This window comes from Rhinatrema bivittatum, chromosome 19 (genome assembly GCF_901001135.1).
Source record: "Rhinatrema bivittatum chromosome 19, aRhiBiv1.1, whole genome shotgun sequence".
Classification (NCBI taxonomy): domain Eukaryota; kingdom Metazoa; phylum Chordata; class Amphibia; order Gymnophiona; family Rhinatrematidae; genus Rhinatrema; species Rhinatrema bivittatum.
Genome location: NC_042633.1, coordinates 25,525,578 through 25,550,770, shown reverse-complemented (window position 1 = coordinate 25,550,770; position 25,193 = coordinate 25,525,578). Strand labels below are relative to the sequence as shown.

Below are 25,193 nucleotides of genomic sequence, written 5' to 3'. Positions count from 1 at the left end.
GTGTCCAGGAGGGGTAGGGGCTGAGTGCCACGGCTGCGGGAGGAGCTAGAGGTTAATGGTCCATTTTCTCTTCAAAGTCCCGCAGGTACCAGAGGAGACTCTCGCTGCTGAGTGAGTCTGAGATCTGCAGATTCAGCTCTGAGCTTTGCAGGGAGGATGCGCCAGTGGAGTAACTCATCTCATGAAGGTGCATAAACACCACGGGGGTGACCTGGGGAGAGAGAGAGAGCGAGCATGAAGGGAAGAGACTGAGTTGCAGGGGACAGCACAGAGGTGACCTGGGAAGGGGGAGGGGAGAGTGTGCATAAGAGACAGGGGTTTGGGAAGGAATGTGCAGTGATATGGAGTACACAGATCACAGAATGAGGCAAGCTGGATATCCTACAGCAGGGTGACACCAGAAGGTGAGTGAGAGCCAGATGGACAGTAGAGAAAGGATGAGCTCCCCTTCCTTCAGGTGGAACAAGGACTTTTGAGGGCAGCCCTTCCCTTGTGTGTACAGGTGGTGTCTGAATACAGGAGCCAGTCTACCTGCCAGGATTGACATGCTGGGGGACGAGTGAGAGAGAGAGAGATGAAGGGCAGGCTCGGTGCCAGTGCTGGTCGCTGCCATGCGGAGGAGCCCCAGTTTGGGTGGGGCTGGAGAATGGTGCACTGGCAGCTTTCAGTTCCTGGGGGTGGAGGGAAGCAGCCAGCCATGGTCATTGTGAAGGGTGGCGGCTGGGGACTGGATTTAGAACCCATGCCAGGGGGTTCTGGAAGGTACCTTGGTGCATGGCATCAGGGCTGTTACTGCAATGACCAGACTAGGAACATTGAGGGGGGTGGGAGGGAGGCTCTCTGCATGTCACTGGGTTAAAAACAAAATACTATAGAAGAACATGCAAGGGTTGCTGACACTGCTCTAGCCCTAAAAACGTAAACCAAAACCAAACAACTCTGCCTTTGCGATGCAGAAACCCAAGGGTGTGATGCATGATGGGAAGGGGTGAGAAAGCAAAAGTCTCCTGCCCAGGAGAGGCGCCATGGCATGATTGGGCCCACACAGCACTGGCTCTTATTTCTTTGTAGCTTGCCTTGGCCAGTTTTGGGATGCTGTGTAAATAAACTAAAGATGGATTCATTATTAAGGCCTGATGCTGTGAAATGCATGGGGAGAGGGGTAACCGGCACGATGGAGAAGGTGATGAGGCCTCTGTACCGCTGGCTGGGACCAGCGGCACAAACCATTTCTTCACAGCAAGTGGGGTGGTGGTGGGAGTAGTAGAATGACCTTCCCTGGGAGGTGGCAGAGGCAAAGCACAAACGAATCGCCAGGAGCAGAGATGTGAAGGGGGGAAAGCCCGATAGCAAGTGGGCTGTCCTGCAGTGCTCCAGCCTGAAACGGAGGCACACACCATGGGCCGTGATGGCTTTTGTCTGCCGTCGTCTGTTCTCTCTCTTAAGGGGCAGTTCAAAGGAAAGCCGACAACATGGTGTGTGGCCTCCTTAAAGAAGTGCTCTGCAGAAGACGGGAGAGGAGAGAGATGATACAAACACATTTAGGGATCTAGCATTTTCCATCCAATGCGAAGCTCAAGGACGAGAGGGTCATCGTCTGGAACTGAAGGGGGGGGGGGGGGTAGGTGGGAAAATATTTTCTCTCAGAGGGCGATGAATGCCTGGCGGAGATTTCAGGAGCCAAATCAGCGGCAGCATTCAAGCCTGCATAGGGTAGACAGTGAGGGACCTCCATGAAGCTAATACCACATTTAAAACAAATCAGAGCAAGTGTTTGTTCACTTGGCGCATAATTAAACTGTGGGATTTGTTGCCGGAGGAGGTGGTAGAAGATGTTGGGCTTTGCTGGGGTTCAAAAAGGGATTGGAGTTCTTGGAGGTAAAGTTCATAAACCATTATTAGCCAGGTAGACTTGGGAAAGCCACTGCCTATCGCAGAGGTGAGTAGGAAGGACTGGACCTAGTTTTTGTGATACAACCAGGTACAGGTGACTTGGATTGGCCATGGTCGGAGACAGGATGCCGGGCTTGATGGACTTTTGCTCTGATCCAATATGGCATGTTCTTAAGGTGGGGGAGGGAAACAGGCAAACAATCTGATGACCAGTAAAGGCCACAAGGCCCCTATAGTCTGCTCATAAGAACATAAGAAAATGCCATACTGGGTCAGACCAAGGGTCCATCAAGCCCAGCATCCTGTTTCCAACAGTGGCCAATCCAGGCCATAAGAACCTGGCAAGTACCCAAAAACTAATTCTATTCCATGTAACCATTGCTAATGGCAGTGGCTATTCTCTAAGGGGCGGATTTTCATGTTCATTCTTGTTATAATGAAGACTTAACTCCAGTCCCCTGCTTTAATCTTACTTTCCTGTAGCAAGTGATCCTTGCTCTTATCTCAAAAAGAACAATACAGGGAAAAAAAAATGTCTGGCAAAGCCAAAAGAGGTGGAGAGAGGAGTCAGAATGGCAAAACTGGGCGTGGAAGAAAAGATAGCTAAGAGGTAAAGGGAGGGTTTTCTTATAGTTATGTCAGCAAGAGGAAGACCAGAGGTGGCATTCCAAGACAAAGAGGAGAAAATAAGTGGAGAGAAAAAAAAAAGCAGAAATGCTAAACATTCTCTTTGATGTTAACTGAAGAAGGGATTGGAGAAAGGACCACTGATGGTTGGCAAGGATACAGGTGCGAGTAGGGTGGAAAGTGTTTGTCTTGAACTAGTAAAACTGAAAGTGGCCAAACCCCGGGGCCGGATGGTTTACATCTCAGGATAGGAAGGGAGCTCAGAGAGGTTCTGGTGGGTCCTCTGAAGGATCTGTTTAATCGACTGTTGGAGACAGGAGCGGAGCATGGAGGATGTTATCCCTCCTCTTAAAAGTGGTACCAGAGGGGAAATTAGAAATTCCAGGCTGGTTAGCCTGACCTCTGTGGTGGGGAAAAGTAATGAAGGAAAGGAGAATGGAGTGTAAGAAGAAGGCAGCAGGATCCGGAGCAGCACGGCTATACCCTGCCAGCTCTGATTTCTTTGGGTGACCACAGAATTAGATTGCGAGGGTGGGTGCTGGATGCGCTTTATTTGGATCTCAGCAAAGCTTTTGATAGGGTCAGGCACAGGAGGCTCCCACCTAAAATGAGCAGCCTGGCGATGGGTCCTGCGGTGGGGAACTGGAATAGAAAAGGGTTGAGGGACAGACGACAGTGGATGGGGGGGAAGTGAAATTCACTCAGGGGAGAGAGCAGTGCGTAGTGGAGTGACTCAAGGGCCAGTTCTGTTCAATATCTCTGGGAGTGATATTGCAGAGGGGTTAGAAGGCAACGTTTGTCTCTCTGTGGATGACATTAAGATCGGAAACGGAGCGTAAACTCCTGGGGGCATAGAAAGACTGAGGCACGATCGAGTGCTTGGTGGTTAAGATTCAAGGCATATTTGGCGTGCAATTCTACAGGCTCCCTACATTATGTCCAGTGCAGACTACAGATCAACCATCTCCCCTCCCATCATGATCTTGCATTCGCTGCGGGGCCCACAGAATAGGACCTTCGTGCTGCTGCGCGTCCGGGACAGGGAAAGGACTTGAGGTTAGGACACTGAACTCATCGTTACCTGCACCATGATAAGTTTCTTTGTCCAGGGCTTCTGCGCAGGGTCAGGCCAGAGTTCTCCCAGGCACAGCCACATGGAGTAGAGAGGGGAAGCTTTCTTCGTGCCGCTCATGAATGCGATCAAGTCTGAGGGGGACAAGAGACAGACTGATGGGAGCCAAAGGCATCGAGGCACAAGTAAAGTAGGAAGGAGCACAAGCATGGGAGGCTTTGTTGGTGGCCACAGTGACTCCAGACTGCAGTGGGCTAGCAGTCTTCGGGGGTCCCTTCAGGGCACAGTAGGGTTTCAGTGGTAGAGGGATGTGTTAGGAAACGGCAGGGAGAGAAGGAGAGGTTACCTGAAATAAACTCTTGCATTGTGTATAACGTGGTGCATCCTTTGGCAATCTCATTGGGTTCCACGGTGGTGGGGGGGGGTTTCTGTCATGGTCCAGTAGGCATGGCACTTCCCCAGCCTGGTCCCGCAAATGTCTGCGCCTCTCACCTGCAGGAGCAGCCCCTGTCTCAGGTTATCCAGCAGCTTTTGAATGGCTTTCACGGCCTCCTTGTCGCTCAGGGAGGAGGGGTCTGGCAGTACCACGTCTTCCAGCCCCTCAAGGGGGCCAGCGCCCACGCAGGCCACCAGCCGGAAGCCACGGCTGTTCTTCACGGTGATGCTCTTGACCTTGTGGCCACGATAAAACACACTCACCTCAAAGTTGGTCTCTGCAAGTCGGAAGAGAGGGAGACAGCCAGGTCAGGCACCCACTTCTTTTGCCACGGGCTATCTGCCCGCTCCCCATGTTACATGCAAGCTGCAGGAAGCACGGTGAGAGGGGGAATGGCGTCCTGGGCTGCCACGTTGGCCTCCGGTCCAGGAGGCAGCATGGCCAGCAGGCTGTGCAGGAGCCCTCACTGTGGGCTTGAGGTAGCAAACAAAACAGAGCCCTTAGGGGAAAAAAATGAAAACCCAACCTACTAATCTGCAAGATTTTGGATAACTTAGCAGGGAAAGAGAGCAGGGCACTCACCCAGGGTCTGGTTCGGAAAGAAGTGCTCCAGTGGGTTGGGTTGTAGGGGTGCCATATTCTGCCCTGGGAGGGGTAAATAGCTCTGGGGAGAGCATATCTCTGCCAGAAAGAAAGAGAAGACGGGTCACGGCGTGCCAGCCCCTGGCTCTCAGACCCCAGACGCAGTCGTTCGTGTGCTGGAGATACTAACCCGGGTCTTCCCTACTGCTGGCTGCTGCAGTAAAGATGGGAGAGGGTCCCGGGGGTGACTGTTGCAGCGATGTCATGTCTTGAAAAGCAGAGTAGGGTGGGTAAGATTCAGTCATCAGGTGCATCTCTGGAACACACAGACACAACAGACGTGGAACATGGGTAAAGATTCATTCATTTGATCTCTTTTCTGCTTTTTCAGGCAGGGGGTTAAGACTTCTGGGCTGGGAACCTGTGGGTAGGGTCCAGTTGCCTCCTGCTGCCTCGGGTGCACACGGAGACTGTAAGCTTTCTGGGGCAGGGACCTGGTTTAGGGCATCCTCTAAATGTGGAAGTAATAAAAATAACCCAAAAAGGATACAAATAGGAACTGCTGACACAGCAGCATCAGAATATAAAGCACTACACGAGATTATTAGCACAGATATAATGTCCGCTTAGAATCTGAATACAGAATTCCACATCCCGTTCACTGAAGACAAAAACACAGCCACCATCAGCTTCATTTTTTGCCTGGAAATAAGAATGTGCTCACATATACTCTGCCCTGGGAGCAGAGGTCCCAGCCTCCCTCCCCTCTCCCAATCATCAGGGTTCTGGTCTGACTCCACACTCCCAAGTACAGGGATGCACGCACCTTCCATGGCCTGAGACAGGTCCGGCTTGCTCAGTTCTGACAGTAAATTTTCCTCCTAAGGAGAAACCAAGAAGGTCATTACCCAAAGTCCTGCAAGTAATAGTGGAATTACCACACCACCATTCTCCTGCAACTTAGAAACATGACGGCAGAAAAAGACTGTATGGCCCATCTAGTCTGCCCATCCATGCAATTAATTCAGCATTATAATTCCTATTACTTCCTTACAGATCCCCTGTGTTTATCCCCTACTTCCTCTGCACTCAGGCAGGCCGATCTGCACCAGTGAGTTATGCACTCCTACCAGCAGATGGAGACAGAGTATAGCTGACTCACTGATGTCACTATCCTATAGCCCTGCCCTGACATCAGCCCACCAGTATTCTCAGTCTCCAGCACATGGTGGACATGCATCTCCCTTCTGGGGATTGCTTGTTAAAAAAAAAAAAAAAAAGATGAAAATTTAGGAGAACATAGCATATTTTGGCACACCTCTTGAGCTCCTGAGGTGACTCCCTTTTGGTCCCTCCTTCAGCTGAGTGTTTTAACTCTGGGAGGCAAAGACTTAAACAAAAAAAGTGGTTAGAGGACAAGGGAGTGCTTGGTGGTGAAGTCTTGTGCCCTCTCACCCCTTAACTGGAAAAGAGGATGAGGGAGTGTTCAGCAGTGAAGGTTTCTGCCCTCTCTGCCTGGAGCTGGAAAAGAGGACGAGGGAGTGCTTGGCGGGTGAAGGCTTGTGCCCTCTCCCCCCATAGCAGGTGACCCAATCGTATTCTCAGCCGGGGAGCTCTTTCTCTTTACTGGGTCTTCTTCCCTTGGCATTTGTTCCTGTGTCTATTACCCCATTCCCTCTCATTTCTCTGGGGAGTTAGTGTACAGCGGAGTCGACTCAGGCTCGGTGAGTTGAGCAACCTTTGGCTAGGCCCTGCTGCTCAGGCTCAGTTCAGTCAGCTGCATGGTAGGCTGCGGCGGTGTTTTTTCCTGTGTGCAGGTGTGTGCTCGCATTCTTGCGGTGTGGCGGTGTAATGAAATAAGCGCACACGTATGCATGTACTTGTGCGACTATGGTCACGGCGTATGTTTGTGCACGTTTCGTGTGGGGGTATTTGAGCATGTACGAACACAGCCTAGTTGTGGGCGTGCATTTCCGAGTGTACTTCCAGGGACTGTTGGTGTATCAGAGCTGTTTGGCTGCTCAAGGCAATTGGCTACTCCGGATTTGGCCAATGTTGGACTATCCCCTCGGACTATGCTGATTCTGGAAGGGAGTGGGGCGGCAGGTGACAAAGCGGATGTATCCCCTCTCCCCCTGTTCCCGATGACAGTTTGGGCCTATGGGCCTTGGTATGGATCCAGCCTCCTTTTCCTGGGTGGAATTTTCCCAGGGTCTGCAGACTTTTCTGCAACCTATTAAGAAGGGTTCTTGTACTTGGTATTCCCACTTGTCAGCCACTGTGGGCAAGCACGGCAGGGAAGCGGTCCCTGGGGATGTGGATCATGATAAGTTGGATGATTCTGATAGGGGCTTGGGTTTCTCCCCTCTGGGCGAGGGAGAATTTCCACCTGATTTTAGAACCGCATTGGACTTTATTCTGTTTTTTTCACAAGGATGTGTTGCCGGGTCAATTGCCTCTGACCCTGAAGATGCTCGGTATGACCGAGGTGACGCTACAGGCTTGCAAATTAAAGATCCCTTATCGGTCACCTTATGCAAAGTGTCATCACCTCCTGCATCCAATTCAAGAGTTGATTGCCCTTGAATGGAGCACCCTGGAGGCAAGTTTTGAAAGGAGGCATGCTTTAGCGGGTTTACCCTTGGATCCGAAGGCATGGGATCAGTTGCGGTTTCCAAAGGTGGATGCCTTGGTATGCGATGTTCCATTCCAGTGGAAGCGGGGACAGCTCTAAAAGGTGCTCAGGATAAGGAGGATTGAGGCTATCCTTAAGCAGGTCTTTAAGGACATGGCAATGAATCTATAGATTGCTTCTTGCTCGGGGCCTCAGGCTGGTTGGCGCAGGAGACACAAAGAGTGCTGTTCCAAAGGCAGATCAGTGATAGACCCAGGGGCTGCATTCTTAGCAGATGTGGGCTGTGACTTGGTGCGGTCGGCCGCTGGAGGGGTGGCTGCCGTGATAGTGACTAAATGTCACTTGTGGCTGCAAAATTGGTTAGCAGATTCTATTTCCAGTTCCACTCTCACAAGGTTACCTTTTAAGGGTTCTCCTTTGTTCACGCCGGAGGACAAGAGGGCAGCATCACATCCTTTGGGGCAAAGGGCCACTCCAGGGATACCATCCTTACATAAGAGCATTTACTCAAAAGGTCTCATTCTTTCAGAAGTTCTCTCGGCCTAGAAAGCCTCGTAAGGATGTGGGCTCCGAGCTGGAGCACCTTGATCTTCACAATGAAGGTGTGCGCCTATCTCGCTTTTCTCAAAGGTGGGTCCAGATTACGATGGTCCAGTGGGTATTGACAGTGATGAGGATGGCTATGTTCTGGAATTTCTCTGAATTCTTCCGAATGTCTTTATGGTCTCTCCATACAATTCTCTACAGAAGAGAGTGGCAGTGGGGACTATGTTAAGGAGACTGTTGGATAAGAAAGCCATAATTCCTGTTCCCAGATCCCAAGAAAATCCAGGGCACTATTCCATTAATTTGTAATTCCCAAGAAAGAGGAGGGGTCTTTTCGGCCCATACTGGATTTCAAAGGAGTCAATCAACATTTGTATGTGACTCATTTCCGGATGGAACCTCTACATTCTGTAATAATGGCAGTACAACAGGGAATTTCTTACGTCTCTAGACCTGATGGAGGCCTATCTACATATTTCCATTTGCCAGGAACATCAATGTTTCCTGTACTTTGCCATTCTGGGACATCATTATCTATTTCAGACCCTGCTCTTTGGGTTGGCTGCTGCGCTCAAGACCTTCTCCAAGGTCAGAGTGGTGGTAGTGCTGACTGGTTTATTCAAGCCAAAAGGGCAGAGAAGAGGCATTTGAGTTCTCACAAGGTGATCTCCTTGCTTCAGGAACTAGGCTTGATGATGAACTTGGCCAAGATTGGTTTACAGCTGCCTCAGATTCTAGAGGATCTTGGCATGCAACTCAATATGGAGCAGGGCAGAGTGTTTCTGCCTGAGAGTCATTTTCAGAAGTTAATGACTCAAGTTCAGGCCCTGAAAAGAACTATTCGCCTGGCGGAGTGGTCTTATCTGCAAGTCCTGGGGTCGATGGTTGCCTTCATCACCCCTTTCTCTCCCGATGGAATCCGCAGTCACAGGAGTCCGCAGTCACAGGAGTACAAGGTGAGACTCCATTTGCCATTGGAAGTGAGCATCCAGTTGCAGTGGTGGCTACAAGCAGATCATCTCAGGAAGGCAGTTTCCTTGGAGACACTGGACTGGTTAGTGCTCACAATGGATGCGGGCCTTTTGGATTGGGGGCTCACTGTCAAGAGTTGGTGGCGCAAAGTCGTTAGAGTGCCAAGGAGCAGCAGTGGAAGCGCACTGAGCAGCTGGAAACTTGCACGGTAAGGATAACGTCAGACAATGCCACATTGGTGGCCTGCATCAAGCATCGAGGTGGAATCAGAAGCCAGCAGGTGTCGGTGGAGGTAGATGTGCTCATGGTGTGAGCAGAACATCTCCAGGACATATCCACCTTCCACATTGTTGGGAAAGACAATGTATGGGCTGACTTCCTTGGCGGGAAGGCCTTGGACCCAGGAGAGTGCGAGTTGGCAGACGAAGCCTTTCAACTCCTAGTGGCATGCTGGGGTTCTCCGTATCTGGATTGCTGGTGATCTCTAGCAATGTGCAAGTACACAGTTCTTCAGTCGCAGAAGGGACCCGAGAGCATAGGGTTTCGATGCTCTCATTCAGGTCTGGCCACAGAGCGAGAAGTTGTATGCGTTCCCGCCATGGCTGAGTATAAACAGGCTCATTCGGAAGATTGCCAGTCAGAACAAACCTGTATTTCTGTCAGTGGTGGAACATTCTTCCCATCCAGATGTGTCCAAGTTTATGAAGGTAGTTAAGCATTTTCATCCTCCCTTGAAGCTACTGGTGCCTTTTTGGGACCTTAATCTGGTCTTGAGATTTTTGACAGGTCCTAATTTTTAGTCACTGCATGGTCTCTTTTTGTAGCTGCTCACCTTGAGCACAGTTTTTCTGGTAGTGATCTGTTCAGCACGCCGGGTCTCCAGGCTGCAAGCTCCTTCTTGCCATGAGCCATTTCTATGAATGATTCCAGGGGTGGTACAGTTTAAGACTTTATCTTTCTTTTTTGGCCGAAAATGGTTTCGGAGTTTCATTTGAATCAGTCTAGTTCCCTGTACATGCTGGACAGGGATAGAGTTGAGCGCCATTATCCTCTGTTGCATGCCTTGGCTGTCAAGCGGGGTCTGATGCGGTACGTAAAGATGACTAAATCTTTCAGGAAGCCTGATTGCCTGTGTGTGTTCCATGGTGGAGGTAGACAAGATGAACGGGCAACGTGGGCAACTATAGCTCGTTGGGCAGGGCCGCCTATGTGATTGCCGACGTCTCTCTTGCCTAGTCAGGTTAGGGCACCTTCTGGCAGTATCATGGGCGGAGCTTAGGTTGTCTCCTGTCAAGATTTGCTGAGCAGCGAGGTGGTCCTCCTCAAACACTTTCTCCAAGCTTTACCGCTTGGACGTGCGGGCTCCGAAGGACGCAGTTTTGCATGTGCAATGTTACCAGGACCACAGGCTGCCTCCCGCACTTTTTGGGGGTAGCTTTGGTACATCCCAGGGGTGTGGATTGGCCTGCTTGAATGCAGAGGAAGGAGAAATGACTTCTTAACTGATCCTTTCCTTTCCTCTAAGGTAGGCAGGCCAATCCACAACCTGCCCTGGGCTGCTGAATTGCTAATTGCTTTTGTTCGTTCCTTGTATGCGGACAACATAGTGTTATTTCTGTTCATTCGTTTGAAGGACTGGTAAATGTAAACCGATGTGATATGTAAAATCGAACACCGGTATATAAAAGTAAATAAATAAAATAAAAAATAAAATAAAGTGTCAAAACCAGCCCCCAAGATTAGTGAATGTTAATTCTTTTTGCTGAGCTCAGTGTTTCCCAGTTGGTTGGAAGCAGGAGTGGTTGACTGTTAATGGTCATGTTCAAGTATAATCAGTTTGTCCAGTGTTTGGGTTTTCCAGAGAATACTGTAGGGCTGATGCCTGGGCAGGGCTATATGTCCATGACGTCAGCACCTTGTAAAGGTGCATAACCCACTTGAGTGGCTTGGCCTGCCTTCCTTAGAAAAAAGAAAATGATCAGTAAAGTAGTAATTTCTCTTTTCTTGAATTCAAATACTGTTTTTTTCTCTACCACCTCCACAGGGAGGCTGTTCCATGCATCCCCCACCCTCTCTGTAAAGAAATATTTCCTAAGAATACTCCTGACTCTCCCCTACTTTCAACCTCCTTGCATGACCTCTCGTTCTAGAGCCTTCTTTCCATTGAAAGAGGCTCACCTCCTGTGCATGGAATGTCTCTATCATATCTCCCCTATCTCCCCTTTCCTCTAGGATGTACAGGTTTAGATCTTAAAGTCTATCCCCATGTGCTTTAGCACGAAGACCACTGACCATTTTAGTTGCCACCCTCTGGTCTGACTCCATCCTTCTGAAGGTGTGGTCTCCAGAATTGTACACATTATTCCAAGTGAGGATTCACCAGGGACCTATACAGGGGCAATATCACCATCTCCAGTGCCTCACCACCCATCACCCTGCAGGGTACCATCACCGCACCAACCATTATCTTGCAGGGTTCCATCCCCAACACCTCGTCAATCATTACCCTGCAGGGTGGCATCACCAGTTCCTCACCATGCAGAGATGAGAGGGGCTGCTCGTGTGACACAGTTCTTGAGCTGTAGCCGAATCTGGACCTATAAGAAATGAAGACAAGGTGATAGAAACAGGAGAGAAGGATGACCCACTCTACTCCAAGACAAAACCAGGTCCTTACTCTGTGAGTCACTGCCTTCGAGTATCCGATAGACCTTATGGGGGTGATTTGAGTCAGAGCTGTGGTCCTTTATCATGCAGATGTTTTCTTTCCTATTCAGTGCAGATCGGAAATTCCTCTTCCACACCGAGGAGTTCGGTTTGTCTGTCCCAGGATTGTAAGCACCACTTGCAATGGCCCAAGCCTAGGGAAAGACAAACCAGCATGCAGTGTGAGATGGGGGGAGGAACTGGGGAAGTGTTATAGGGGGGGGGGGGGAAGGCATGATGGGAGATGAGGTGTTATAGAGAAGGAGGGTACAATCATTGAGAAGGCAGAACAGGAGCTGGGGGGTGGAAAGTGGGAGGGGGCAGGACAGGAGCTGGGGCAGCTTTAGAGAGGGAGAGGAACAGGAGCTGGGGAGGAGCAGGAGATGGGGAAGCATTAGAGAGGGGGAGGAACAGGAGCTGGGGAAGCATTGGAGGGGGAGGAGCAGGAGCTGGGGAGGCATTAGAGAGGGAGAGGAACAGGAGCTGGGAAGGAGCAGGAGTTGGGGAGGCATGGCTGCTGGGAAGGCATGTGTTCTGTGCTGTCTCACCTCGAAGATTTGGAAGTCCTCATCAGAGCGGTCATGCCGCAGGCCATGCTTCCAGGGCACGCTGAACTCTGTGTGCTCCAAGTTAGTCCAGCTCAGACCAGGGAACTCCCTGCTGTTAATCTGCTTCAGCAGCCAGGGGAGAATTCGGGGTTTTTGGGAGCCCATTCCAGAAGTGCTGAGGCTAAGAGAAAGGAAGGAAAAGCATGGGATATGCAACTGGCAGACGGAGGCTCCATCACTCCCCTCATCAGCTCTTACCATGTCCTGATCATTGCCAAAACTGGATGCCAGCACACACATACATACACACACAACAGTGCTGTCTCACACACATAGCAGTGCTGAAACCCACACCCACACATATACCAGTGCTGAAAAACACACACACAGATACATAGCAGTGCTGTCACATACAGACACACACATAGCAGTGCTGTCAACCACAGACTTACCACTACTGTCTCACACACACCAGTAGTGTCTTACACACACACAAAGGCAAGATGGGAGAGATATGATAGAGACACTTAAATATCTCAAAGGTTTCCATGCACAGGAGGGGAGCCTTTTTCAATGGAAAGGAGGCTGTAGAATAAGAGGTCATGGGATGAGGGTGAAAGGGGGCAGCCTCAGGAGTAATCTTGGGAAATATTTTTTTACAGAGAGGGTGATAGATGCATGGAACAGCCTCCCAGTGGAGGTGCTAGAGACAAAAATAGTATCTGAATTCAGGAAACCATGAGATAAATACAGGGGATCTCTACAAGAATGATGCTAAATTAATTGGACGCATGAGCGCCATACAGTCTTTTCCTGCCGTCAGGTTTCTGTGCTTTTATAGCGGTGCTGCCGCACACACATATCCAGTGCCATCACAAGAGCTTGGGCAAGCAGGGCGATTGCCCAGAGCAGACACTCTGCCCGTCTGGGTCGTCCGTGAGGCTGCAATCATGCAAGCCCAAAAGCAAAGGGCAGCACGGGTTCGGTCCCGCAATCCCCCTGTGTCCAGTGCGGTCACTCACCAGCTGTCCCGGTTCTGCTGCCTTCTCTCTCTCAGCCAAGGCTTCCTCTCTCGCCTCTTTCTCTTTCGATTCTCCCTTTCCACGTGACAGCGAAAGCTCTGCCCGAGCCGAGGGAACGCCCCGTAACCCGCGCGCTCTCTGCTGTGTCACAGATTCAGGGCCAAGGCAAGCGCCTGCTCTGACGCTTTGGCCAGGTGTTGCCAAAGGGAGACAGAAAGGGCGTAAAAGGAAAGAATTAAAAAGCGCAGACGGGACAGGAAGGAGGACGGTTCCATTGGTTCTGGTGCAGGTTCGGGATCGCCCCTGCTCAGATCCCGGTTCCGATCCTGCGGCTCCGGCTGCTGTTTCTCCTCTTCCCCCCCCCGGATCAGACGCAGTTTTTCCTGCTCCTTCCTGGGCTGGGAAGTCCTGGATTTTCTCTCTCTTTTCTCAGTGCAGGAGGAAATGCATTTCCTCTTCTCTTTCTCCGGGGCTGCACTGCAGGCAGAGTTGGGCTTCTGGGGGGTTTCCAGCTCAGTTTCTGCCTGCACCTTTCTCATTCTTATTCTGTGTTGGGTCAGGGTCACCTCTCTGTGTGCGGGTAAAGGTTCTGCTAGCACGTACATCCTCGGAAGGATGCCACACTGGGTCAGAGTAAAGGTCCACCAAGCCCAGTATCCTGGCTCTGACAGTGGCCAGTTCAAGTCACAACTACCCAGTAGACTCCCAAAGATCAGATCCAGTTCCTTCTTGCCCACTCCCAGGGATAAGCGCTGGCTTTCCCCAAGCCCTCCTGGCTAATAACTGTTGATGGATTTTTCCTCCAGGAACTTGTCCAACCCTCTTTTAAACCCTACTATGCTTGTCGCTTTGACCACATCCTCCGGCAAGAAATTCCACAGCTTGACTGTGCAGTGAATGAAAAAGTACTTACTCCAATTTGTTTTAAACCTGCTGCCTGTTAGTTTCATGGAATGTTCCCTGGTCCCAGTATTATTTGAAAGGACAAATATCTGTTCCTTATTTACCCGTTCCATTCCACTCATGATTTTATAAACTTCTCTCATATCCCCTCTCAGCTTTGTCTTTTGCAAGCTGAAGAACCCCTACTCCAGTTAGCCTTTCTTCATAACAAAGCCATTACATCCCCTTTATCTGTCACAGTCCAGCTGGTTCTGTTTGCCTGTAGGAGGTGTATTGGGGTTCTAGGGCCCTGTGTTGCCTTTTCCTAGGCAGTGGGCGCCACGGGCCCTTTAAATAAGGAGAGGTTGGGCGCGTGGCAGGATGGAGCTGGTGGCGTCCTGACATGCAGAGAGGCAGCAGGGCTCTGCTGCGTTGGGAGCCTGGGATGAAGGCCCGACCGGGGAGGTGAGTGCGGCGGTTCGCAGGAGAAGCCCATGAACCGCCAAATGTAACACTACTTGGAGAGTTATCTATATCTTTTTTTGGAGATGTAAAACTAACACCAGAGGAAACACCACTCACACAATGGTCCATATATACGGTTAAAATCAGCTTTAAATTGCATAGATCCCAACTAACCTGCTAAATCTGTGTGCAATTCAGCCATTTACAACAACAGAGGGGAGGGGCACAGTAACAGCAATGGAGAATCAGAGGGGAGAGGGCACAGTACCAGTGATAAGATCAGAGGGGAGGGGGTACAGTACCAGTGATAAGATCAGAGGGGAGGGGGTACAGTGCCAGTGATGGAGGACATCTGAGGGGAGGGGGCACGGTACCAGTGATAAGATCAGCGGGGAGGAGGCACAAAAACACTGTTGGGGGAAATCAGAAGGGAGGGGGCACAGTACCAGTGATAAGATCAGAGGGGAGGGGGTACAGTACCAGTGATAAGATCAGAGGGGAGGGGGTACAGTGCCAGTGATGGAGGACATCTGAGGGGAGGGGGCACAGTATCAGTGAGATCAGAGGGGAGGGGGCACAGTAACACTGATGGAGAGATCAGAGGGGAGGGGGTACAGTAACAATGATGAGATCAGAGGGGAGGGGGCACAGTATCAGTGATGAGATCAGGGAGTAGGGGGCATAGTAACACCATGATGGGAAGATGTGAAGGGATGGGGCACACTGATAGTGATGGGGAATAGAGGGGGTACAGTATGACGGGAGAGATGAGAGGGGAGGGCGCACAGTATAAACAGAGGAGTAGGTAGAGTAATATCCTGTGACGGGGCTGGGAACTCAGATTGTGACCTTTTGCTAATTGATCAGGCAAACAGGTCACTAATTATCCATCTGAGTCTGACCTTATCAAATGCTCATTAACTTATCAAGGGTTCCTTCATGATTGCTGTCTGTGCCAGCCTGAAGGACTCTTCTCCTTCTCCCGGATGTGAGTCAATGTAACCGTGCGAATCCGATGACCTTGGTGAGGGTGAGTGAGTGGGGGGTGGGCGCTTTTACTCACAGCAGGGGCCAGGTCTGGCTTTCTCTCGCCATTTCAGCTCTAGGGCAGCTGTCTCTCCGGAAGGCTTCAGACCTAGATGTGAGAGTCACTTTGATGGTGTCACAGACCCTCCTCATGGATCAATTGCAGCAAAAATCTAGGCCCAGAGTTTTGCTAATCCAGCACAGCCAGGGTCGGTGCTTCCATTAGGCGGTTGCCTAGAGCGCCAAACTTGGCAAGATCCATCTAGTGCAAGGTCTAGAATGGCGCTGTACCAGAGACGACGCTGCCAAAGAAGGTGCCAGGGCTATCAATAGATAAGCTGGGGGCAGGAAGGATGCCTGAGCAAACATTTACCTAGGGTGCTTCCTACTTTTGCACCGGCCCCGAGGACAGCAATTCACCACCAAGTGGTGTCCCAAAGTGACTGTGTTTCTTTTCCTGGTCCATCAGAACACCTCTCCCTGAATCGCTTACATTTTCAGGCGTATGGGCTTTGCCCGCAGAGGTTCCTCCCTGGGAATTCAGGGAGAGGTTCGGAGGCTTGCACACCCGGACCCTTGCCAGGTATCTCCTTCTTGCCTCTTCCTCCAGACCCCTCCCCCTAGGCCCCTGAGAAATGTACAGGACTTTGATCCTCTTTTACTGACGGACCTCTGACCCCCCCCCCCCCCCCCCCCCCACCACCAAGCCCTCCTCTTCCTATCTGCAGCTCACACCCTTCACCTTGGGACACCAGCAGCCCTGCCAAGGAGTTCGTCGGTCCTGGTGTTATAGTAGGAATTAAATATCAAATAAATAAGATCATGTGAGTCCACTAAATGGGGCAAAAAGAGCTTTCTGATTTTTTTTCCGGATCATTTCTATTTTTCTGTGTTTTTCTCTCTTCTGTTGGAGGACTTGTTCACCTTGAGCTTACCTGGCTCCGTCTGAACCAACTTCTCCGCCCTGCAGGCTCCCTCCAGACCTCTACCCCCCCCCCCCCCCCCACCCCCAGATCTGGGCCCATATTCTTTCCCCAAAGCTCGATCACACCTTTTCTGATGGCCCTGTAAGAGGTATCAGAGGCTAGGGGACGCCTCCAGTTATCTTCAGGGTCAGTGCAGCCAGAAGTGCCGTGTTTTTGCAAGCAGAAAGCTCATTTCCGTTCTGCATTTCTTGGCTGGGTATATTCTGTGCTATTGAGCTGGCCCTCCCACGTTCCCTGTTTGCACAGGCCTCATTGTGTGTTATTAGCAGTTTGATGACATTTAGAGACAGCTGCCTGGGGCAGTGCCAGGGATTAGCATGCCCTCTCCTGCCCCAGAGTTAGGGGTATAAAAGAGACCCTGGGAGCAGGTCCCTCACACCTATCTGAGAAAGGGCAGGAGCTGTATCTCATTTACCCCACACAGTAAGTACCCAGTGGATTCTAGGGCTGTTTAATCTGTTCATTAATGACCTGGAAAAGAGAGCAGAGAGTGAGGTGGTGAAACATGCAGCCAACACAAAATTATTCAAAATGGTGAAATGCAAGCTGATGGTGAGGGATTGCAGGAGCACCTTGTGAGACCGGGGAACTGGGCATCTAAATAGCAGATGAAATTTAATGTAGACAAGTGCAAAGTGATACACAAGGACAAAAAGATCCAAACTACAGGTGCAGAATGCTGGGACCTGTATTTTAGGAGTCACCATCCAGCAAATAGATCTTGGAGTCATTCTGGAAAATAGGTTGAAATCCTCAGTAGCGGCAGTCAAAAAAAAAGCATCTAGAATGCTAGGAATTATTGGAAAAGAGACAGAACAAAACGGGATATCATAATGCCTTTGTATAAATCCATGGTGCGACTGCATCTTGAGTATTGTGTGCAGTTCTGGTTGCTCCATCTCAAGAAAGACAGAGCAGAACTAGGAAAGGTGCAGAGAAGGGCGATCACAATGATAAAGGGGATGGAAGGATTCCCTTTGAGGAAAGGCTAAAGAGGTTAGGACTCTCCAACAGAGAAGAAACGGCTGAGGAGAGAGATGATAGAGCTCTATAAAATCAGGTATAATGAGAGACAAGTTGATAGGAAATGGTTATATACTGTGTATATTTTTTCAGATAGGACTAAGGCTAGGGCATACTCCATGAAACTTAATTAGTAGCCGATTTCAAACGAATACTACAAAGTATTTTTTCCCATCAAAACATAATTTGCTGCCAGAGAATGTGGCCAAGGGTAGCAATGTAGCTGAGTTTAAGAAAGGTCTGGATAAGTTTCTAGGGGCCAGGTCCATTAAATATCATTTAGCAGGATAACCTTAGGCTTCTGGGAGTGAGCAGCATGGACTGGACCGTCCATCGGGGAAGGTCCAGTCCATGCTGGCCACTGTCAGAGACAAGATGCTGGTCTTGATGGACCATCGGTCTGGCCTAGCATTGCACATCTTATGTTCTCATGTTCTCTCTTTTTCCTCTTCATTCTCCTGTTATTTTGCCTTTTTCTCCTCTCCTCTATCCCCTCTCTCTTCTTCACTACACTCCTTTCCCCTCACCACTCTCCATTCCCTACCTCTTCCTTCTCTCCTCTCCCCTGGCCTCTCTCCGTTCACCCTTTCACTCTTTCTCTCCTCACTTCATCTCCTCTTTTCTCCCCCCCCCCCAGGTCCCCTCCCTTCTCTCCAGCTCATGTTGCTGATGGCACTGGGACTCAGGACACTGGTGTTACTGGTTGTTTTCCTGCAGTTGGGTGACTCATTCCCACAACCTGCCAGGTGAGATTAGGTTGGGGATTGTGTTGGGGATTGTGGAGAGAGGGCATTACTCAGGGGCTGTTGCCCCTACCTCCTGTATCCCCTGCGGCACATTCTCAGGGACTGACCTACACTTGGATCTGTGTAAGGGGTAGATTACAGGAGACAAGACCTGTCCCATGTCACTGGAAGTTCTGTGTTTGAAAATGTATTTTTGCTACCTCATAATGCCATTCTCCAGCAGGGTGTGGCCCTTCATCATTTAATACCCAATTGGGGCGGATATGAAGCTGTTTTATGCTGTACAAGGGCCGCAGGGAATTTAAGAAATGAGAACCAGTTCTTCATAGTGGCATTAGGCAGAGGGCAGGTAGGTGATGGGGGCTACATGACCCCCTGGTAACAGTGTTTTCTCCTTACCCACCCCGCTTTGTAGGAGCAGGCGTCATGTGGATGGGATGTTTGCCAGTGAGTACAGCCGCATACGAGGATCCACCGCCATTCGCAAACTCATCAACTCTGTCCTTGCAGGGAAAAGGTAAGGGTTCCTGACTGCCATAAAGGGGGGAAAGTAGGGGGTCCCTGACTGCCATAAAAGCAGGAAGGTAGGGGCCTCTGCTATAAAGTGAGGAAGGTAGTTGCTCCCGATTGCCAGGAAAAAGGTTGGAAGGAGGTCCGATTGTCTCGGTTCTGCTCTGATAGGTAATTCTAAGTAAGAAAGATGTTCATAAGGAGTTCCTTTAAGGTTACTCTCTTTACCATAGAATACTATGTTACATAAGTCTAACACATCAGTGCTCCTTAGAGTTGATGCATCATTTTGAGCTCAGTTAATTATTTATTAGATCAGAGCCACTCAATAACTCAGTCACAGATATATTCTTAAAAAATATGATTTTTATTTTATATGAGGAAAATATTTAATTGATCAAGTCATATCATAGATACAGAAAAAAATAAAAGATGGTTTCTTACCAATGAGTTAAGTCTGCAGAATCTCAGGCATGCCATACTCTGGATAGCATAGCAGCCCTGAGCTTCCAAACTTCACGGTATATATACTCTTTTTCTTGTTGATAATTCATGGACTCCTGGCCTAAGAATTTAAGTTCTAATTTTATTTCAATACAGGTCAAGTCACACTATCTCAGAGCTACCTGGCCTCATGTATTCTAATTACTAAAAATTACATATATAGGTTAGGTTATGTGGCCAGGAGAATTTAGCTATAAAAATTCTTTGATCTTAGATATAGTTTACATCACATGTGCTTCGTCATGCCATCTGGGTGCTTTGATTTGCTTCTATCACCATTTATCTATTTTATTGGCAGAAAAGCACCTGATTACATATTTCTAACTTCAATACATAAGTAAAGAAATGTCAAAATGACATAGGCATCTAGCATCTAAAACTCCTAATGACTAGATATATGAAATACTTCTTGCAGTAGGCATGTGTCTATACTCATTTCAAAAGTCAAAAGACATCATTTTTTTTTTTTTTAATTTAAGGTTTATTAGAGAAAGATAATACCTACAATACAAAACCATACAGCATCTGTGAAGCATGTACAATAACAAAATTGACAGTAGAATAGATGCAATAAAGACTTACAACAGATTCTCTGCTTTTCTCAGTTATTGTGTAAACATATCCCCCCCCTTCTGTTCCCCTCACCCCCCACCCTTCTCCCCTACCATCCCTGGGAGCTCCTGCAAAGGTAGTATGAACAAATAACATAAGAGAAAATCAAACATAAAAGGAAATCATATCTTCTTCTGTTGTTGTTGCCATGTTAGGTATAAAGACCAGGTACGCTGAAAGGCCCCTATTTGTTTCCGACCAAAGACATCATTTTTATCTAGAGTTTTGTGCCAATTAAGATCCAAACTCTGGGAGCTTTGCCAGGTTAGAATACATCAATACTGAAGGTCATTCTGTGTTCCTTATCTTATCAAAACGCTGGCTATCTTCCCAGTTCTAACAGCTGCACGAGATTCGTGGGATAGATAAGGAAAGAGAGAAAAAAAAATAGAAACAAGATGCAGCACTAGTCATTTCAGAGGTTCAGAATGGTTCAAAGGTTACAGATTTTCATACTTCTGTGTTTTAGAAGTACAGGGGACCTAGACACCATGTCACTCCCAAGGATGAAATTTGTAAAGAAGGTCATGTGAAGGGTTGATGGATCACACAATGGGATGGTAGATATATGAAGGGATGATGGGTCATATGATGGGATGGTAGACACATAAAAGGATGATGGGTTATATGATGGAATTAGTGGGCCACATGATAGGATGCAGACTCATGAAGGGACGATGGGTTACATGATGGGATAGTGGGTCACATGATGAGATGTAGAATCATGAAGGGACGATGGGTTATATGATGGAATTAGTGGGCCACATGATAGGATGCAGGGTCATGAAGGGATGATGGGTTATATGATGGGATGGTGGGTCACACGAGAGGAATACAGACTCATGAAGGGATGTTGGGTTATATGATGGGATAAGAACATAAGAACATGTCATACTGGGGCAGACCAAGGGTCCATCAAGCCCAGCATCTTGTTTCCAACAGTGGCCAATCCAAGTCACAAGTACTTGGCAAGTACCCAAACAATAAATAAATCTCAAGCTACTATTGCTTATTAAGTGTGGTGTATTATTTTGTGCTAATTAGGTCCAGTAGGTTTATTTATTTATTGGCATTTTTCTTCTATTCTGTCAGTTTCATATTATGTTCAATGCAGAGGTTTCTGCTTTCTGAGCCATTCATTAGGCTCCACTTGCTGTTTGGGCATTCTCCAGCCTCTTGTCCAACAGTGGCGGCATTGGGAAAGGGGGGGTGGGGTGGCTGACATTATATTAACTGCATCAGAAACAGATGTTTCTTTTCCAGCTCTGAAAGTCACCTGAAGCTGAGGCGACAGCTGACCCAGCCGAGCTTGGCACAAAGAAGCAAAGATCTCCTGCAGCAGACCCCAGAATTTAGCCCTCTACAGGACTCCCACCTTCATGCTTTCCCAGGATATCTAACAAGGTCTGTTACTCAGGATGATTTATAGCTACACAGTGCTCCTCTATGTTGGTGGGGTGTAGTGTTTACATGCACTTGGATTCTTCAAGCTGCATCTTTCCTAAGAGGTTTCTTTTCCTGCACTCTCCCTCTGTAGCAGACCTCTACTCTCCCTGTGTACACACATCTCAGTTCTCCCTGTGTATAAACACATTGAAGCTTTAGCTGTGTATGTATGCCTTAGCTCTGCCAGTGAACAAACCTGAGCTTACCTGTATGAGTAGAATACCTCAACTTTGCATGCACACATACCTCGGCTCTCCTTATGTACACACATCTGAGCTCTGGCTATGTACAAACCCAGCCCTCCTTGTGTACACATGCATGCGCTGTTTCTGTGTACAGATCCTTCAGCTCTGTCTGTGCATGTACCAGAGCTCTGGCTGTGTTTAGCAGCAGGTACACAGGACCCGCACGACAGAAATTCATACGGCATCTGTGCCAGAGGTGGTGGCCTCTAATTGTGCTGTGAGCATGACACACAAGAACAGTGTGCGCTTCAGAAGACCAGCATCACATAGCAGCAGCCACCATGAACGTAAAAACTTGAATTTTCTAGTACAGCTCCGAACTGAAAGCCTAGAAGGACAACAGAGAAAAAGTTGAAGGTCTCTTTTCTGTCTTTCTGTAGGGAGACAGTGGCCTTTGCAGAACCAGAGGACCTCGCGGAGAGGACGTTTCCAGAAGGAGATCTCCCTGGTGCATGGATGAGCTCAGATGAGGGTGACGTGAATGTAGCAGACCTCCCAGACCCTGAACTGCTCTGCAGGCTGTCACACAAGTCTTTCTCCCAGTGCCATGCCCGCAGACAGGTGAGCCCCTGGCAATCCTAGAACAATCCAATTCCATTTTAAACCAAATGGAATTGGTAATTAATATTGAGAAAACCAAATTCCTACACTTAGAAAGAAAGGGGCGGATTTTCAGAGCCCTGCTCGCGTAAATCCGCCCAAAACCGGGCGGATTTACGCGAGCAGGGCCCTGCGCGCCGGGAAGCCTATTTTACATAGGCCTCCCGGCGCGCGCAGAGCCCCGGGACTCGCGTAAGTCCCGGGGTTCTCGGAGGGGGGCGTGTCGGGGGCGTGTCGGGGGCGGGCCCGGTCGTCGCGGCATTCCAGGGGCGTGTCGGCAGCGTTTTGGGGGCGGGTACGGGGGCGTGGCTACGGCCCGGGGGCGTGGCCACGCCCTCCGTACCCGCCCCCAGGTCGCGGCCCGGCGCGCAGCAGGCCCGCTGGCGCGCGGGGATTTACGTCTCCCTCCGGGAGGCGTAAATCCCCCGACAAAGGTAAGGGGGGGGGGTAGACAGGGCCGGGTGGGTGGGTTAGGTAGGGGAAGGGAGGGTAAGGTGAGGGGAGGGCAAAGGAAAGTTCCCTCCGAGGCCGCTCCGATTTCGGAGCGGCCTTGGAGGGAACAGGGGGAGGCAGCGCGGCTCGGCGCGCGCAGGCTATACAAAATCGATAGCCTTGCGCGCGCCGATCCGGGATTTTAGTGGATACGCGCGGCTCCGCGCGTATCTACTAAAATCCAGCGTACTTTTGCTTGAGTCTGATGCGCAAGCAAAAGTAGGCTGATCGCGCTTCTTTTAAAATCTACCCCAAAGAACATAAACATAATTCAAACTCCAATAATACTCAAAAGCAATCAAAAAATCGATTTAGCAGAGAAGGTGCGCAACCTCGGCGTCATAATAGACACAGAGCTAAACCTCAAACAGCACATATCAGTAAAAGTTAAAGAAGGGGATGCTAAACAAATGGTACTAAGGAAACTAAAACCACTACTGAATTTACCAAACTTTCGCACAGTGCTCCAAGCACTAATATTTGCGAGCACTGATTATTGCAACGCATTACTGCTAGGTTTACCGTACACATCAATAAGACCACTGCAAATATTACAAAACTCTGCGGCTAGAATTCTCACAGGCAAAAGAAAACGAGATCACATCACGGATACACTAGCTGATCTACATTGGCTACCCATCGAACAAAGAGTTCAATTCAAAGCACTTTGCACAATTCACAAACTGATCCATGACGAAAAAGCAGACTGGCTGAACACAGCGCTTCGAGTACATGTTCCACATAGAAATTTAAGATCAGCAAATAAAGCCCTCTTAACCATCCCATCAGTAAAAACAGCAAGACTAACTCAGGTGAGGGAGCGAGCACTATCACTGGCGGGTCCCATGTCATGGAACACTATGCCCCCTAGAACTAAGGCTACAGAGAGATTTCAAAATGTTTAAAACAAACCTCAAAACCTGGCTTTTCAAACAGGCCTTTTACAAAGAGAACACTGAAAACAAATAAGGAAGAGCCGGCATAAAGCACCGAGCACATAATCTCCAAGTGCCGACCTGGAAATGATCTTTGTCACACTGTTAAACGTAAATAACAACAAACCGAATGTACCCACCCAAGAGACAGGTACCAATCTTACTTCAGAAATCAAATAGTTTATAACGATTCAATTGATACCGATTATTAATGGCACCTTCTTTGTAAAGTTTGAGCTATTTTTTAATATTCGTGCCCTATTGTAAACCGCCATGATGGTAAATAACTTAATGACGGTATAGAAAAAAACGTTTAAATAAATAAATCAATGCCAGGAGCGCGCAGCCACATACATTGAAACACGTGAGGCACACTGAAAGAGACAGACCATGCATAGAGACCCCAAACACATGCACACTCAGAGACATACACAGAGAAGCGCAAATGCTCAGGCACAGGCATGTTGAGAGCCACGCAGACAAACAGGCTGAGAAGACAGACGCGCTGAGAGAGGTAGCACACGGTTACAGAGAGACACAGACACGCTGAGAGACGTGCTCATAGACAAGCATACTCTGAGAGAGACAGACACAGATGCACTCTGAGATGCTCACACACTTGCACGGCCACACTAAGAGACATGCTGAGTGGCACACTGAGAGAGACAGTTTTATAGAAATCATTGTCTCTCGCCTGTTGCCACTGATAAAGCAGGTCAGAGAAGGCATGGTGTCTGTGAACGAGTGGGGGGTGATCTTGTTATCATATTTTCTGCTTCCTGAATATCCCTGTGTCCAGATAATCTTGCTGCATTAAGCTGTGGCCAGTGCCTGTACAATACATGTTTACATCTTCCTTGTGCACAGACACATAGAGAGAACCGAGGTGGAAACATAGAGACATGCCATGCTAGTGCACTTCTATCTCACATATACTGGAAGAGTTTGAAACACTGGGATGGTGCTGGGGTAAGGTAGAACACATCCTGTGCTTCACCAGTTTTGTTGACTCTGCAGTAACTGAGAATGTAGAGTGTGCTGTGGAGCTGGCCTGCATCTGAGTGCACCTGGCAGAAGCTCCTGGCTGTCCTTAGGCTTTGTGGAGGGCTTCCTGCTTTCTGTTTACTTTTCTCCTGTTTGTTTTGCAGGAATACCTGTCCGGGGTGCAGCAGGACACACCATAATGAGGGAAGATATGGAGGAAGAATGGAGCTGAATTGCTTCTCCACGATGCCTGTGACAGAACTGAGCTACAGTCACCTGCAGAACCTGGCTCATCACTGCTACGTACGCTCACCCGCATGTAACACAAACCTAGACCCAGTGTGTATACTCACATACGTTCACACTCATTACAACTCATATAAGGTATAGCCGCACCCAAGTAGCACAGAACCATGCACCTAACACCTATCCACAGACTCATACAACACCAGACGCACATAGCATGGATTCACAGCTTACCCACACCAGTTACACACATGCAACAACGCAGTGCACACGTTATATCCACATGTATACCTTACTGGCTCCCACACACAAGCACACACCTTCCCCTTGCTCACAATGTGGTATGTTGATTGGTGTCCAGTGCAATCACTGTTCTCCCGAGTCACCAGCTCCTTTCTGTGCCTCCGGCAGAATAAAAGAGGCTTTGTTTTCCTTAGCAGCCTTCTCTGGTG

General features: G+C 49.0%; 2 protein-coding genes across 3 annotated transcripts; one reads left to right on the top strand and one right to left on the bottom strand.

Annotated features, from left to right (window-relative positions):
• Positions 1 to 23: 23 nt before the first annotated feature.
• IRF3 (interferon regulatory factor 3) lies at positions 24 to 13,199 on the bottom strand. Its single transcript, XM_029585355.1, is given in 11 exon segments — positions 24 to 211; positions 3,602 to 3,726; positions 3,939 to 4,014; positions 4,016 to 4,305; positions 4,611 to 4,709; positions 4,801 to 4,926; positions 5,437 to 5,491; positions 11,299 to 11,360; positions 11,441 to 11,624; positions 12,018 to 12,198; positions 13,040 to 13,199. Coding segments are annotated over 10 exon segments (1,341 nt in total). The 5' UTR covers positions 12,183 to 12,198; positions 13,040 to 13,199; the 3' UTR covers positions 24 to 52.
• SCT (secretin) lies at positions 13,195 to 25,171 on the top strand. Of its 2 annotated transcripts, none has more exons than XM_029585357.1 (6): positions 13,195 to 13,328; positions 18,059 to 18,167; positions 18,583 to 18,684; positions 21,057 to 21,197; positions 21,865 to 22,045; positions 24,660 to 25,171. In XM_029585357.1, exons 2-6 carry the CDS (start codon positions 18,082 to 18,084, stop codon positions 24,693 to 24,695), a joined length of 546 nt encoding a protein of 181 aa, XP_029441217.1. In that variant the 5' UTR covers positions 13,195 to 13,328; positions 18,059 to 18,081; the 3' UTR covers positions 24,696 to 25,171. The 2 variants fall into 2 exon arrangements, with proteins under 2 accessions (XP_029441217.1, XP_029441216.1); XM_029585356.1 differs by lacking the exon at positions 13,195 to 13,328 and adding an exon at positions 15,166 to 16,821.
• Positions 25,172 to 25,193: the final 22 nt, after the last annotated feature.